Raw genomic sequence first — 17735 nt, 5'->3', positions numbered from 1 at the left:
ACAATCTGCCTCCTGGTAATAGCCAATCAGATGGCTGCTGCGAAATGCAGTGCTCCCATGATAGGCTCCCCATTGTTTTGATTGACTGCACCTGAGGGCCCACCACTTCAGCTGGGGTTCGATCAATAACCCATCTTACACACACACACACTGGGTAGCAGGATCATGCATGCCCAGCAATAAACACACAGGTATGAGCACACCATAGGTACAACACACACACTTTGGGGGAGAGCAAATTGAGAAGAAACCTCTGGTATGGGAAGCAAACTGAATACTTCAGCAAGAGCCTTTAAAGTGTGTGACGGCACTGATCTTATTGAGTGGTTGGAATAAACAGCTGCTGCATAACCATAATAAATAAACATACAAATGAGATGACAGCTTTGTGTATGTGACTGCAAGGTTTTATCTGCCTTTATTGGCAACTTTACGGTAACATGTTGAGCTAAACAAGAATGATGTATGGAAGACAATAAAGGCAGAAATGACTCCCACTGTGAGCCTGTTATCCTGTATTGTGTCACAGATACAGATGGCTTCACATAAGCCTAGCCTCTCTGAGCTCTGAGCCATGGAAACCATCATAAGAGCAGCACGGCCATCTGCACATGCATGCTATTAGTACTACAAACATGCTCACATTTTGGTCATTCTATAGCAGATAAGTTCGCCTATGGAGAAAGCAAAAAAAGTCACACAATATATTCTTGATAGGCTTTATAAGATTTGGAAAGGTGAACAGATGAAACTTAGTAATATGATGTTATAAATGTCATGTTATCTCCTTCAGAGTTTTACAATCTCTTAAAATTTTCAAATAAAGGTAGATTCTATCAAAGATTTAACCTTTTTCTGTAACTATAACCACAAATCTGCACATGCAGAAAATCTGTCCAGTCTTTGCAGATTGATAGATAGAATTATATAAAAAAAAGTAAAAATAGGTTTTAAACATTACAGTTTCACCCTAATTTATTTTGGAATATATTTACTTGCATTTTAGATTTATTTCTAAAGAGTGACATGTTTGACTTCTTTTCTTTGCAGAATCACTTAAGCTCTGTCAGAATAAATGGAAAAAGTTTTGTAAAATAATCTTATCTGGATTTCTGTCTTGACTTTTTACCAGCATGTTGTGTAGCATACATACAGTACTGCAGCTTTTTATGTATGTTAAAGTATACATTTATGTATTATTTTACAAGTGTACTTTCTTCTTCCTAAATTTCTCTGTGTTCCCTGTGTGGCTTTTAATAAACATAAGCTGGAAAGAGATAAAGAGATGGTTTCAAAGTGAAAGTAGTTATCAAGCCTAAGAGTGGAAGGTGGAGGAATGTTAGGTCAACAAAGTCACTAAGAGTGCACATTATCTGTGCAGAGTGAAGGTACATCGTCTCATCCAGGTCTGGGTCAGATGCTGACTGCTGTTACAGGACGGGGGGGTTCAAGTGGAGGACCTGAACTCAGCACTTCAAGTGTCGGTCAGAGCCATCCATTGCAAAGAAACAGCCTTCCCTCATTTCCCTCTGTATTTATTTGTCTGTTTCTCTCTTCAGCTCTTTGACACAACCTTGTCATGTTGTCAGTCATAGCAAAGAGATGTCACTCCTGGAGACTGTTGCTTAGCACTACTGGAGCCCCTCTGAACTGTATCTGAGCTTATCTTTGTGTTTTTGTGTTTTGAATTTGGGGCTCGAGGTTAGGTTATAGCAGCCATGTAAGCGAATGCGCATGTGTGCTGTGTACTTTAAAGCTGTCTATCCTCAAAGCTCTTGTATTTGCACTTATTATTCTGTTGCTAGTGCTTGCTTATCTTGTATTTCGATCTGTTTTCATGTTTGTTTGTGTTGCTTATGCACAAATGTGTGTGAATCAGCAGAGCTTGTGTATGTGTGTGTTGTGATGTTTGGCTTGAAAAGCCTCCAGAGATCTATGCTAGGCTGAATCCTGTCACGTCTAAACAGCAGACTTTCCACAGGAGACGTGAATACAGTTGTGTTCTGTATTTTATTATTAGACAGGCTGTATGCATGGGAACCCGGCTGCCTTTGCGATATGACAAGAAACGACTTCATAACTGACTTTGAAAGTGTATTGTATTGGTTGTAAGAGCGCAGGTGCTCCCACTACTTAGGAATATGACAGTGCAAAGTAGAGATAAGCTGTATGATGATGATTTCAAGGAACTGTGGGACTTTGTGTCGACTAACGCACTCTTCAATCCCACAGGTGGTGGTACAGGCAGCCAGCAGACCGTTCTCCATGAGAAGCAGTAGAAGATGCCGGCTCTGCCAGCGCTGCTGCTGTCAATACGCTTCCTCTCCTTCCTGCTAGTGACAATGCCACCACTCTCCCTCACTCAGGCCCCTCTACTTTCCTCCGTACGCATGGGTGAGTGTACCCTAAACGGATCAAAAATTTCCTTAACAATCAGTCAACATTCATTTGTAACTCATGAATTAATCAGTTATTCAAGATGGCATTGGGCAGTATAACAAAGTGACAGGTTGGTATCCTTTAGTAAAAATAATGCACCTTTATGCTGTAAAAAGAACAAGAAAAAACATTTAACATGATAAAATAATTTCGCTTGAACAAAAAAACCTATAGCATTGTTTATCATTAGGTTTGACATATAGACTTTATATATGAAAAAATGTCTTTTTGAGGCAGCATTCTTTCATCAATCTGCTTGGAAGTTGAATGCTGAGGAAACATAACCCTGGTTTTAGCATCTTTAAGTGACTCTTCAAAAGATGAAAATATCTCAATATCTTTAGCTTGCCCTTACCAGGCTTGATCAAACCCTGTTATGTAACGATTATTGCAAGATGATTACTGTAGGTTAGTGAAGGTGTGTTATTAAAGCCATATTTTAGAGGATTTTTTTAATATTTTGGCTTTGTTCTGGTAAAAACATGTGCATATTTGCATGTTAAATTGTAAAGTGCCTTAAGATGACTTATATTGTGAATTGGCGCTATATAAATAAACTGAATTGAATTGAATATTTTAGATGGTCAAATCATAAAAAAATTTAAAGCTTTGATCTAAGTTTACAAGCAGACAAATTGTCTTTGTAAATGATAAAAAGCCAGATTTTACACTGTATTGCGATTTTGTTTCTAATCATCAGTGAAAGGATTTAGCTCATATTAACTCTCCGGAGTGCAGTGTTGTTTTACTTATAGATCCAATAGTGGAGAAAAAGACATCTGTTAATCATTGTGCTTTTAAAGTTGCATTATTGTGAAAAAAAAGTAATTTGTTTTCCTTGAAAAAATTGTAATAAGGGGCTAAAATCAGCACAGGCGGGTCAGTGCCTAACAAGCTCTGTGATCAGACAAAATCTTCGAATGAATTTCTACTTGTCAAAGCTTAAATGTCAAATGTCTCCTTTCTAAGATCCTCATCTTAGCATTCATGTGGCACCATCTGAATGTACTGGTTTTGTGTTTAAATACACATTCTGGTCTAATACTTTGCTGTAGAAATCTAACAGGGTCAGACTCATAACTTTGGTCTGAACACTGCACTAATTTGAGCTGCAGCACTCATATTAATGGCCAGTCATGCACAGTGGAAGTGGGCTAATTTGGCTCATGAATAGCTGCTCGGAGCAATCTAAAAGATTACATCATTAAATAGATAAATACCAGTTCTATGTTAATTTTCTGGCTTCATAATTCTCCTATAACAATTAGCGGCAGCACCTAAATGTTTTCCATTGAGAATGAGCCAATCAGCCAAGCAAAAGTGTTTAAAAGTCTTTGAGATGCCTTTTTTGCCTGATTGTTCAGCAGAATTTACACTACTGCTATTCATCATTATTTTGTTGAAAATTTGCAGCATAAGTATCACAATGATACAGATTTTATGGGAGTATAAGGTGCTGTTTTCACAAAACTGATACTTAAAAAAAGAATCACAACGCTTAAAGATGTGTTTGCTTCCAAAACAGCTTCAAAAGAAAATTTGTGCCTTTGATAAAACCAAACTAGTTCTAAAAATAACTTGTGTCATTATACAGGTCGGAGGGAGCAGGAGGACCAAAAGCGAGTCACAAAATTAAGTTGACGAGAAAGAAAAACAGAAAATGACAAAAGCCTGGCAATGAATAAATGAATCTAAGGAGCATTGTACTCTGACACGCTGCTGGTGTGTGCTGTAATCTCTGAACGGGGAGCCAAATGAAAATCATGACATTACGCACAGTCAACCCACACACCATGCTGCTGGTGAGAAGCTGGCTTCACTGTCTAATCCTGTGTGAATAGCAAATATTGCTCACACACTTTTTTTCCCCTGTCCCCGGGGCATGGCTGAATGATGGTGAGATGAACATAACGAGAAAGTGACCAGCGTCTGAATGGCTTAATGCAGATCGATGAAGCCATTAGAGTTACACATCTCATGACGGAAAAGGAGAGACCAGTGACCAAGAAAAAAGGAAACTGAGGTTTTGCTCTGATGGTATATGCAACTTATCATAGCTTTACTGTAGAAACACAAACATTATCAAACTGAGTAAAATGTTGTAGATGCACAAAAAAAGCAAAAACACTTAGGGCTTAAGAATCAGAATAAGAGATGCTAAATTGCAGGTGTATTTTTTTTTTTATATGTGCAATAAGTGGCCATGTTATGGATAATCTACATATTGCTGCTCAAACATTAATATGCGTAAACTGCTCTGGTTATTCCCACTAAAATGAGCAGATTTTGTGCTTTACAGGAAGTTGAGAGTGGAACTTAAATAAAAGATGAGGTTTTTGCCATATAGCTGGAGGTAATAATGTTTAAAAAATATATAATACTAAATAGTCTTTATAGAACACTTTAAATAGATGGTATATCCTTAAGTACTGTGAACAGCAGTAAAATAAAAGGTGATGAAAACAACAAAAGTTAAAAATAAATTTTTTTAAACTAAAACATGAGCAAGTTCTTTGTTTGCAAGCCTTAAAACAGCTGAAAACATAACCATCCTTTGTGCTTTGTTGAATTGAGGCAGGAAAAAAAATCTTGTCTAAGTGAACCTTCATCTCAGTTTTAAACTTTTGCATTCTCTAACCATGTTTTCTTCCAGTAATGGCCAATGGTTAGCTAATGCATCTTCCCTAGTAAAGATAAAGCTTCCCCATGAATCTACTAAACATTTTCAGCATTTGCTTGAAGAGTTATACATAACTAGTTTTCTATCAACTTAAGTATCTTTTACCAAAGCAGCTTAATCTTCATGTTTGTAGTGGCAAAGCATGATGTCTGGCAAAGTAGAACAGGAGTTCTTATTGCTTTTGTTCACAGAGGATGTAATTTTGAAAGTAGTTTGCCGCACTAGATGAAAAGACACCATCAAATGTTTTTTCTCTATTTTCTCCAAATGCAGCGGAATACCTGTTTCTAACATGACAAAATTTGGAATAATTCAATAAGTGTTAAACCTGTTACGAGGCTCTGTATAAAGTTGACTTTTTTTTGTTTTCATGTCTTAAAAGGAGTTCAGATCCTTTTATTATTTCTGTAACTAATGGTGGGGATCTATTAAACAGCAAATTTTAACAAGTTTATAAACATGGATGATCTTGTTATCCAATAAAAAAATATATTCTTGCTCTTGTTCTCCTGGTGTGTTTCTGTTCTGACATTCTCTTTATCATTATTCTCCACATTTCTTCCTCTGTCTCTCCTTCTGTTTAATTCTGTAGCTGCCATTCTGGATGACCAGTCAGTGTGTGGGCGTGGGGAGCGGCTGGCGCTGGCCTTGGCCAGGGAAAACATCAACAGTGTGATAGAGGGTCCGGTGCGAGCCCGAGTGGAAGTGGACATATATGAGCTGCAAAAAGACTCCCAGTATGACACTACTGACACTAGTGAGTGGATGCAGGTTACTTCAAAGATTACTGCTAGATCACATTTACTCCTCAGACTCATAAATGAATGATAAAACCCATTGAAAAACATCAGGATATATAGTAATTGGTACAAATAGAAATGACCAGTGTGGATGCGGGTGTGTTATGTAAGTAATGTTTATTTTTATTAACACTAGTACGGTAACTTTTAGACAAAAGAAAAGTATTTTAAATGGTTCCATTTCCTTCCAAGGCATTAAACTCTTTAAACAATGATTACAATTTTTTCTGAAAAGCAACCATTTAATGTGCACAAACCGCAAATAATGAACAGGGTGATAAAAACAGACACTTTTGTGGTATTTGGAACCAGAAGGGGCTTCTGCTTATTAGTTTACATGTCACTGGAGACCAGTAATGGGCCACTAAGGCTGCCTCATTAAAAACAGGAGACCTGTGCCCTCCAGCAACAGCTGGAACTGTGTATGGTGCAAGCCATGATGATAAACACACCATCAAACACTAAAACAGATACGCAGTAGCATAAAACAAGACTGTAGCACCTCATCAAATCTCACAGAGCAGAATCCATAGTCTACAGCAAAGACTGTAAAATAAAGCTTAACTGAACCATGAGCAAGCACAGCCTCGTTGCTCCGTTTCTGATAGGTCACTGACCTTGCTTTAAGCTGCTGGTGCAATGTTTAGAAGGTCTGAGCTCTTGTATGCCCTGCTTAAGATACAGGCATGTGCATCTCTCTGTGTCCTTGACCGATGAGCAGGAAGAGGCTGAAAGACTGGTTTGCTTAGAGCATTTTGTAGTCTCTAGATCAGGGAGCTCATCATTGTACAGCTCCAGATGACTGTGGCATGCAAAAAAATACTTAACTACTTAGGCATTTATATATGCATATACACACAACCTTTCTGCAGATACAAGCATGCACATCCTCAAATGAGCACAAAGGGAGCCTGTGCACTCACAGACACTTAGTAGATACTCACATGTACACATGGACCCTTAGTTGCTGATACTGAGGACTAATTGGGATGAGCTGAAATAACAACTAGAGAAAAAAGGAGCTTCTTGGATAGCCGAATCAGACAGCTAAGAGATCAGACTCCCTTGGTGCCTTGCCTGTGGATAATTATCTGGTGAATATCTTATCAGTAAAAATAGACATATTGAAAGACGACCTTATTTAAAACACTTGATGAAAATATTTTAGATAATCAAAATCCCCTAGTTCATTCAAAATAACTCTCACAATGATCAATATTGTATCACACACTGTACATAGTGCCTTTCAAAGTATCACTAACTAAAAGCAGATTATGCATCAGAAACCTCCAGTCAAGGTCCATACCTTAATCCAAAGATATCTCTGATATCTCCTTGTTTTAGTCACATAAAGGCACATGTGTAGAAAGAAAGAGGTGACACACTTGCAAAACAAACAAAAAAAAAATAATAAAAAAAAGGCTCTCCTTTTAACATGGCTAAAATCTTAAACTTTTGCACAAAAAAACTTAGAAAAAAAACTGTCAATCTCTACATATGAAAAGCTGATTGAAACACACTGAAGTGTTTTCACAATTAAGTAAATTCTAATAAAACAAAATATATGTAAATGTAACAACAATAATATAATGAAAAGTTATGTCATAACAAAACTATACCAGGTCATGATATAAATAGTTCTAAACTGTAATGTAGTGGTCAGGTGACTATTGGGATTGGATTTAAAGAGGTTTCACCTACTATAACTGTCAGTCAAACTGATTTTGTTCCTTTATTTCAGAAGCTGTGGTTCTCCCTGCACGTCTAGCCTTTACTCTCCGACGTCATGAGGTTCATCCAACTTTTTGCTGTCTTTCCCGTCTTGTCTCTGCCCCTTAATTAAAACCTTCATTCTCCTGGTCCACCTCTTTTGTCAGGGTGTTACTAGGGTGTTACTAGGTTAACCTGCATGCCTCAATCCACCCACTGTAGGTTCCTGCTGCTGCACAGGTTGTAAGGGCTGTAAATGAGCTGGGATCGAAACACTACATTACTTCACCTGCATCTAAGATCATTTGCAGCCTCAATGTTTACAAAAAAACAGTTTCTCTGTTACATAAGTAAAACCTTTTGTGTGTTTAACTTTAGTTAAATCAAATCTTGGCTCAGGTTATCTGGTCCAGTATGATTGCGTCGTCTTACTTAAATGCTGTTAAATTATATAAGCTACAGGTAAGAAATTACGCAATCAAAAGAAGAATTTCATTCACTAAAATTATCCTCAGTAAATCCTAGTCTTTGCAGCTCAGATGAACCTCCTCTTTAGGTCAGTGACCACTGAAGTGGAGACAAAAGGAGTTTTAATGATTTTCTGTATTGAAGCCATTTGAAACAGTAAAGACATCCCCTAAATATAAATCACTGTCAAAATTTGGTTAAGAAAAAAACGTACACTGCTGCTGTTCAGTGCTCTTTTGAGATGGTTTGGATTAATATTTACTAAATATCAGTTTCTTATACACCTTTCTACAGTTTCAGAAAGTCAACATATAACATTAATATAAAACCTTCAGTTTAACCCATTAAAATTTTTTGACTATTTATATAGTGCAGATGATGTAAAAAACAATCTCAGCTTTCTGTTTGTAAAATGAGGGACCATTTATTTTCTAAGTCACAATGTGTCTCAACTGGATGTTGGGAATAGACCCTGTTGATTTAAAATCTATTACAATCAGTTTTGCTTATGTTTTACACTATAACCATGAAACCTTCTGGGATTACTACTTTATGAGTGTAATATTACTGTCATGTAGCTCCCTCTCATTACTGGAACCAGTCCCTATGCTTAATCTACGGAGGTCAGAAAACTAGGAATAATTATGAATTTTAAATCTGTTTAAAGACAACAATAAGTATGCCTACATATGCAAATGAAAGTGTATTTATTTACAGGGTATGGTGACCGTATACTGGTTGTTGTGCAGATTTTTAGTTCTATCTTCGGTCTGAATCAGCAACCTTGATAAAGAGGTTGAAGAACAGCAACTGTCTCTATGTCAGCTGAATAAATAGCACATCCACTCCTAAGTGAAAAGGCAAATAGAAAACAGCCCAAGGGACATTGAGGGTTCATGGTAATTAAGTTCCTGGCAGTAAAGGTTCAGGGCAGGATATTGGTTGGCTAGATTATTATGCACCTTCTACCTGATTGTATATCTATTTAAATTAGTGCATGACTAGACTGGGTACAACTTAAAATGAAACAAAAACTATTGATGAAGAAGGATTTAATTTTTTCTCCTTTCCTGCTCTTACTGGGTACCTTACAGCAATACCTAAATTAAAGGAGTTGTAGATTTATCTTTAACTAGATTGGCTGTTGTCCAGCAGCACTTTTATTATCTTTAATCTTACAGCAATATTCTTATTTTAATGAAAATCAGTAATAGCAGTAAAATGTATAATCATTGGAGCAATGAATTTAATTGTCTCATGAATGCCCAACAACTGATTGGTTATCCTCTTCTTGTCCTTGGAATGTTTCTAATAAAATAAATCAGATCAGACTGAAGCAGATTTTGCTGCTTCAGAGGAATGAATGATTCATTTCAAACTGACGTGTTCGCACTTTTCACCAAACGGCTTCTGCTTGATGGTAGCTCTGCACATGCATTCTAAAACACAGAGCCAAGATATGTTCTTCTAGATCAAAAGTTTATCCCTTCCCCCGTTTCAGTGTGCCAGATTCTACCCAAAGGCGTCGTCTCTGTGATCGGTCCAGCCTCCAGCCCCGCTTCCGGCTCTACTGTCAGTCACATATGTGGAGAGAAAGAGGTGAGTTACATGTGCAAAATATGTACCAACCTCTGTCTTTTTAGTCATGTTAAAGTCTTCAGTTTTTTTTCTGCTCAGAAGTACAGTACTACTATGGCTACATCATTATGTTCAGTTTTGCCTTTGTTATTAGGTTTTCTTTCAACAGTTATCATCTGTTTCCTTAAACTGTTTTTTTTTCTTCAACCATTTTTTTCTTCTGTATATATACGTTTTTCCTGACCCTGCATTTTTTTTGCAGAGTAAATCATAAATCACTGTTTTCCCCTGGCCTTTCTCATGCCTTATCATCCCCTGTCCACATTATCCCTCTTCCAGATCCCTCATGTTAAAATTGGTCCAGAGGAAACTCCCCGCCTTCCATACCTGCGCTTTGCCTCAGTTACTCTGTACCCCAGCAATGAGGACCTGAGTCTGGCCATAGGTTCCATCTTACGTTCGTTCAGCTATCCCTCTGCAAGCTTGGTCTGTGCAAAGGCTGAATGTGAGTTATACACAGTCTCTTTTACCATTAAATCATATTATATGGCTATTACTGCACAACTGGGTTTGTATTTAGGTGGATGGATGTAAGTGCATCATTTTAGTCCTTCCAAATATGTTTACCCTGTTTACCTTTGTGTGAAGAAAGTGACTCCAGTAAGAGAATTGGTAGATTCCCAGTTTGGTCAGGTATTATTGCCTGCAGCTGGACACTAATTTCCAGAGCTTGAAGGAGTGTTATAATAATATATTTGAGGGAAAGAAGAGTTACTATGCTGTAATTTCATCTGATATGTGCTCCAGAGGTAGGGGGTGTGTGTTTGTGTGTGTGTATGTATGTATGTATATACACTACATACAAAATATGAACTGAGGAGCCCCCAATCATCAATTCTGTCCCTATACAGTGATCAAATATGTTAAATGCTGTGCCTAATTTTGATTTGGTGGACTGAGAGAAACAGCTTTGTGATGACCACTCCATAAAACTGACTTTGTTGTCATTGAACCTCTTTGTTTTTAGATATCCTTAGTTGTTTTGTCCACTTGGAATACCCATTAGTGCCTAAGCTTTGAATGCATGGCCAATGTCTTGGAGATGTTGCAGTAATAGTTGCCCTTAATGTTCTTTCTTTATGATACAATGTCTTTTGAGAAGTGTTTCGTTTCCCTCTACTGCAAAACACCCACACAGCGCATTATAGTTTCAGCAGACATCAGAAAATGTCTGACTGCAATAGTAAACTGTAATCTGCCTTTTGACTTGGCTTTTTCAGTGATGCTTTACAGTCCATGTAGGTCTCACTGTGGAGTGAAACCTACATGCAGCAATATTTTACTGATCCAAGGTATAAAACCAGACTTCTGGACAGTGTTCAGAAAATCATACATGATTTCTTTACATTTATGTCACACAGAAGCGTTGTGTTTGTATTGTTGCCTTAAAAACACAGTGGTGTCTCCAGTTAATTTGAATGTTGTGATTTAGACTGGCTTGAGCTGACATTACATTATCATCTGACTTCACACAAATAGATGAAACACAAACTACTCCTATTATTAATGATAATGAAAGTTTGAATAAAGCAGAAAAAAGTTTCTAAAAATGTAATTACTCTCATTATTCTGGTATTTAGCAAACAGAAGAAAAATATTGTCCTACCCTCTGAACATGATTTATTTTTTGTTTCTCAATAACAAATGTCAGATAAAATGTCAATTACTGTAATATTTATTTATTTTGTCCATACTTATTAATTATCAAAATTCCCAACAACAACAACAACAACAACAACAAAGTTTTTTAACTATATAGATGTTAATGAATAGTATTATATACTTGACACTTCTTCTGCTTATTTTGGTGCTCATCTGTTATCAGAGTTCAGAAGGCAGCTTATTGTGCAGACTTTCTATTTATTACTCATGCTGAACTGCAGAGAGTTTTAAGGCCAAACCAGTTTGATAAATATTCATGCTTGAAATGCTTCCCAGTAATGGAGGAACTTAGTGGACATTTGATTTGACTGGCCAGACACTCAGAGAGCTTAAACATCACAGGGGATTCAGTGCTTGGTCACTGGCTGTTTTTATTTTCATTTTGAAAGAGTGCATTATTGATTTATGTTGCAGTCCCCTGCTGAGAGTCACGGGAATAAAAGGGCTTAGTTGGATGGAGGCTTTAGTATACAAACAGCTCTGTGGATACGTGACACAATAAACCACAAGGTCTTGGAAGTAGCAAAAATCTAATCCATCCACTATTTGACATTTTCTTTCAGCTTTCCAGTAAAAATTAGTTGGGGTTTAGTTGTTTTGTTGCTGTCAACTCTTCACACCAGTGAAGAAGTTAAATAAAAGTGAGAAGCACTTTTAAAAGGATAAGGTGGCCAAGGAACGCTGATAAGACTTTGGGCAACAAAAAGCTGTGGCATTAAGAAAAATTGATTCAGCCGTTGAGAAGCTTTCATTATCTCCTCGGCAGTTAGAGGCCCTCCTGCAGCTTCCAGAAAGTAACTGAATACCTTCTGGTCTTGTCATTTCATTGAACTAAGGAAGCTTTGAAACAGCATCAGACGTCCCTTTCAGTTTTGATCATCAGCTGAGTGGCCAGATAAGAGCTCTGTTTTTCATCAGCCTCTTCCTTTCCGGAAAAATTACAGACAAACGATCGCTGGGGTAGTTACCATCTAGGCGAACAAAGATGGATCTCTGTGAGAAAAAAGAAAAAGTGGTTAAGAAACCGAGGAGTGTGCATGTGTCGTGTATTCTGCCTCGAAGGTGATCTTTACAAGGTTATCGCACTCACAGACTCTGACCCACTTGGCTGCGCTATCTATCGTGGTGGAGCCGGTTGCCATGGCTGCCGAATAGGTGCTAACTGCCACTCAACAGGCTTGTTCCACAATCTGAACAACCATGTGGGTGTATGCGTTAAGCTATATGTGTGTTTTTATGTATGTTTTCCCAGTGCTTGCTTTGCTTTATCTGAACCTGTCCATGCTGAGTTTAGATTTGCTTGTTTGTCCATGAGGGATTAAACATTGGTGCACTTGAATTGGATTGGGAATATGTGTGCAGTGGTACCTAGGTTCTACACTGGTTTGACATCAGACAGTGTTTACCAGTTCCCCCCACTCCCCCTCCTTGTTTAATTCATCGTGTTTACACCGGTATAGAGAAGGGTTTTCAAAGTTAAGCAGACAGGCTTGCTCTGATTTGGTGGAGGTGAGACAAATGGAAATACACACTTTGCACACGAAAAAGGGATAATTTAAGAAAGCTAGTCTTCATCTTTTAGTGTGTGTGCTACTGCATCTTAATGGTATCCATCTAATGGCTCCTCCCTGAGCGAGATATTTTGCTTAATGTGTGAGAATCGCAGATTTTAGGTCATTTTCAATGTATCCTTCTCTCACTATGTATGAGTCAGAAAGTGCTATCTGAGCCTAATTCCATTATGCAGTTTTCATGAGATGGATGAGGGTTAAGGATGGCGACAGAGCACATGGAGGAGAAGGTGGCAGCATAAGAGCCAGATGAATCAAGGCCGAGAGAGCTAACTGGAGCAAAGGGCTCAGACGAGAGAGATGGAGAGGTTAGGGCTTATGTGTGTGAGATGGAAATTGGTGAAATAGGAAGAGCGGGAGAAGAGCGAGAAGCTGCTGTAAAGTGCATTGATTTTTTTTTCTTCTTCCCCCTCCTTCCTAGAACTAATTAAAGTTTTGGCCTGGTTCAGTGATTACCCCACTGCTTACAGACGCCTTCTCAACCTACGGGGCTCAGAGTAGTACCTTTCCTCTCATCCTTTCATTCCATTCTCTCTCCCTCTCTCTCTCTCTCTATCCCCACCCATCCTTCTTTTTTCCCCCAGATGCCTCGTTCACCACTTATTTACATAGCTGGAGGTGCTTTACTATGAAATTACAATCAGGAAGCACCAAAGCAGACTTTGTAGTAATAGCTTACATGATGTCAAGTGAGACTTGACTGCTATTGGTTCTACTTAGTTTCAAGAGGAATTTGCTTGAAGTGGCAAAATTGTCTGAGGAAGTTTGTCAGTCACTGTCCTTCTATCTCTCCAACTTTATTTAGCAAAGTCTTTAAATTAACTTAACAGGTTACAGATACATTTACTGTTACAGCCAGAATTGGCAGGGTAAGAGTCTGATGTTTCTTTATGCTTTTTACATAAACAGAATAGGACAAATATGTTCTTAATATAGGTTCAAAATTGGCAAATGATTAGATGAATGCTTCAATGAAAGTTGCACCTGTACTACATATTTACAGCTAACAATGAGCTTCTGGACAATTTCTGGGTTGAGATTTTGCTGCTTAAAAAATAAGCTCTAGAGCTGAGAAGGTTGCTAGGCAAGATCAAACCTTTCGTCATAGTCTAAAGATTTTAAATAAGGCTGTGAGCAGGGGCAATAAACCTGTAGATTATAAAAGCTGTTTTGATGTATATTCAGATTCTTGGTAACACCCAATTTTGATTGTTAGACCTTTCTAGCAGATTTTTTGAAGGTGACCTTGAAGAATATACATTAGAAGAGGTTCCCAATGTTATATTCCACCATATGTACTGCAATGCAGTGGAAAATAACCCTTAGGATGATGGTTTCCAGAAACATGACAGGTTGGACAGTTGCACACCCACTGTGTAACAGACTTTATGTGATTGCTGAACAGGCCTTACTTACAAATCGAATAAAGGCTATCCTTTACGCTGATTTAGACCTTTAAATTTAGTATATGTGTAGATCAAGCAAAACATCCCACTCTGCAAATAATCTAGGCTTGTAATTTTGTATAAATTATTTTTTATAAATTGTTCAAAAAAATGATGTAAACATACTAGAAAGATTCAATCAAAAATCTTATTTCATTATAGTGTGTACTGTGATCATGCATCCCCCTTCTTATTAAAATCTTAAAATTCATTCCTCTTCTTAAATGATCTTCCCCCCATTCCATACCATGTGACATTTTAATACTGAATGTGTAAAATTACTTCTATATATTTACAGTAGTGGCAATAATACTGCCATTTCCACATTTGGCTGGCCTATGGGCTTACGGGTAGCCTGAGCAAAATAAATAAAATCTAAGAAGTGGCCTACCATGACTATGACGCTGATCCCAGAGGGAAATTTGTCCTCTGAATTTGTCCCTAACTGTTTAGGGATAGTGATAGCCATGCCATTTCAGGGACTGACTGCGGTTCTACTGTAAGGTGCCTTTATCAAGGTCCATGACCGACGTACCTGACATGTAACAACCATACCGTGCATATTGCTGCCATAACTAATAACTTTTTTCAGTCAGTTGAACAGAAATAATCTTATATTTTAATCCTGATTATACTATCATACAACACTGGCACTCTGCACATTAGATAAAATACCAGTTCCTCTCATAAAACATTTTTGAGGTTGATAAGAGATGGAAGAAATTGAGATTTCTACAAAAAGGTCTCTATTGTTATTTTTCACTTATTTTATTATAATTCACTTCTGGTAAACATACAGAGTTCTTGACATACACTATGTTGTCAGAAATATTTACTTACCCATCTAAATTATTGGCATCAGGTTACTTCCATGGTCACAGGTGTATAAAATCAAGCTCCTTGGCATGTAGACTGTTTTAAAAATAGAATGGGTCACTCTCAGGAGCTCAGTGAATTCCAGAATTCCATGGATATGAAAACAAAGCAAGTCCATAAAGACATGGATGGTAGAGCCTGGTGTAGATGAACTTGACTGGTCTGAACTTGAGTCCTCAACTTGCTGTAACATTATAGAGCACCTTTGGGATGAATTACAGTGCAGCAGAGACAGGCCTTCTCCCTTCTGAAGGAATGGTTAAAAATTCCCATACACGCTCCTAAACTTTGAGGACAGTCTTCCTAGAAGAGTTTGGCAATATAATGCACATAGAACAAAGGCATCCTGAATTTTCTTTTGCAGCTCATCTTGAAGAGATACTCAGTAGGTAAGACAGGTCATAAGTTTGAGCCCAGCTTACTATTTTGTTTTTTTTAAAGACAGTTTCAGCTAACAGGGGTCTGCACAAAGACAACATTGTTGGAACTTGTTTTCAACAACCAAATCATATAAATTTACTTTGAATAGTAGATGATTAGAATATGAAATATATCATCTGGATTGGTTGATCCAAGAATAAAACTATAATGTCCAAATAGCTCTGGGTATTTAGGAATGTTTTGCAAAGATACATTTTACCTGCTTTATGTGTGCATGATGTGAAATGAATCCTTAGCAGTCATTTTGATGGTTTTTGTAAGTTTTTTGATGTGAATTTGCAACAACTAAACCCTTTCAATTGTTGTTGGGTTTCTTTTCCAAAGGTATGTGTCTGAAATTCTATAAATTAATAATTTTTACTCCTTAATTTCTCAGTGACTAAATTACTATGTATTTCCCTGACGTAACCAACACCGTAGCATTGTTTCCTTCTTTCTCTGAAGTTATTGGATTTTCTAGGTAGGCATTTTATGACAGGCTAATCAGTGCTGTTCTGCCAAAGCACCTTCACCATGCAGTAAAGTCATACATTTAAATTTTGTCAACTATGTATACTTCAGAACAGCAGCAAAGATAATGGCTGTATGAAACAAATATGAACTGATGATGAAGGTATAATTAACTAGAGGATCAGGTGAACTTCTAACCAAGGTAATCTAAACCAGAAAGGATGATTTAGACAAGCAACCTTTTAATTCAAGAACATGCTACCTAAAGAGAAAAATGTAAACATTGTATGGTTAAAGGTTATTAAAATCTCTGTATGGCCCGTATCTATAGCAACATTTGCCCATATGTTGTCTGGCCGTGTGAGACAGTGAATATGATTAGGTGTAAATATATGTTGAGCTGTGAGAGTCATCTGGAGTTGAATATTTCGCTGTAAAATAATTCTCTTTTGAGGAATTACTGGTAAAATAAAAACTGCTTAATTTAGGACAAAATCTAATCACTTGTTTTCTGGCAGATGGCCTTATTTGTGCTCGTTTATGCAATATGCTTTACATAAAGTAGGTTGTTAAACCTCCTTCTGTCTTGAAAGAACAAAAAGAACAATAGCTTATTTAACATAATAGTGATGGAAAATTAAGTCCCAGGGAGAGATGTGCATATTACAAATGTGCTGTAGTGGCCATATTACATAGTGCTTTGCTTTCCTGGAATTTTGGGAGAAACATTTTTCATGCATTGTAGGAAGTTCCTATCCCCCTTTACTTTGTACATTTTGTCACATTACAAAAAAACCTTGAGTACATTAAAGATTTGAGTGATAGCTCAATAAAAGGTGTAAATGTGAAGGGAAAGGCACACTGAAAGATAAACCTATGACCCAGTCTTTTGCGGTGTATAATGAGATTTCTTTTAAGGACTGCTGTGTGTTTAACTCTATTCCTCTTCCAATAAAGTAGTAACTTGCTTCATAAAGAAAAAAAAAGAGAAAGAATATATATATATATATATATATATATATATATATATATATATATATATATATATATATATATATATATATATATATATATTAGAATGAACCAAATGCAGAGACTGAAGCTGAGGTGGTTTCTTGCACATTTAATAACAAGACATATAAAATACAAAATTAAAAGTCCAGAACTCATTGACAAGGAAAACTCAAGAACTAAAAAAGCTAGGAGACAAGGGGGAGGAATAAACCAAAAGAATGACGAGGACCGAGGCAAGAGCAACTTGAGCAAAGCGTTGTATGTATGGTAGACAGATACAAAGGCTAATAGGGGGCAGGTGTAGACAGAAATAACTAGAAGGAGCTAAGGGGAAAGGAGACTAGCACAAGGGGCGGGGGAAAGAGAGTAACTTGAAAAATAAAACACTGCTTAAATATAACACAGAATGGAAAAGAAAACAATGATCAATAAAATACAGAATAAAACTTAAAAAGAAACTTAAACAGAAGTCCACAAAGGGCACAATCATTACAATATATATATATATATATATATATATATATATATATATATATATATA

At 37.0% G+C, this 17735-nt stretch overlaps 1 protein-coding gene across 7 annotated transcripts in view; it reads left to right on the top strand.

The window, feature by feature from the left end:
• Nucleotides 1–17735, top strand: part of grik5 (glutamate receptor, ionotropic, kainate 5) — a 139657-nt gene that overhangs the window by 78787 nt on the left and 43135 nt on the right. For all 7 annotated transcript variants that reach the window (XM_015398758.1, XM_015398756.1, XM_015398757.1 and 4 more), the window contains exons 2-5: nt 2233–2394; nt 5712–5876; nt 9599–9696; nt 10015–10180. In XM_015398758.1, the coding sequence (XP_015254244.1) occupies nt 2283–2394; nt 5712–5876; nt 9599–9696; nt 10015–10180 (541 nt within the window). In that variant the 5' untranslated portion in view covers nt 2233–2282. The remainder of the gene's footprint in view (nt 1–2232; nt 2395–5711; nt 5877–9598; nt 9697–10014; nt 10181–17735) is intronic.

The sequence above is a fragment of the Cyprinodon variegatus genome, unplaced genomic scaffold (genome assembly GCF_000732505.1).
Source record: "Cyprinodon variegatus isolate N-32 unplaced genomic scaffold, C_variegatus-1.0 Scaffold959, whole genome shotgun sequence".
NCBI lineage: Eukaryota > Metazoa > Chordata > Actinopteri > Cyprinodontiformes > Cyprinodontidae > Cyprinodon > Cyprinodon variegatus.
This window is presented reverse-complemented; position numbering and strand designations above follow the sequence as displayed.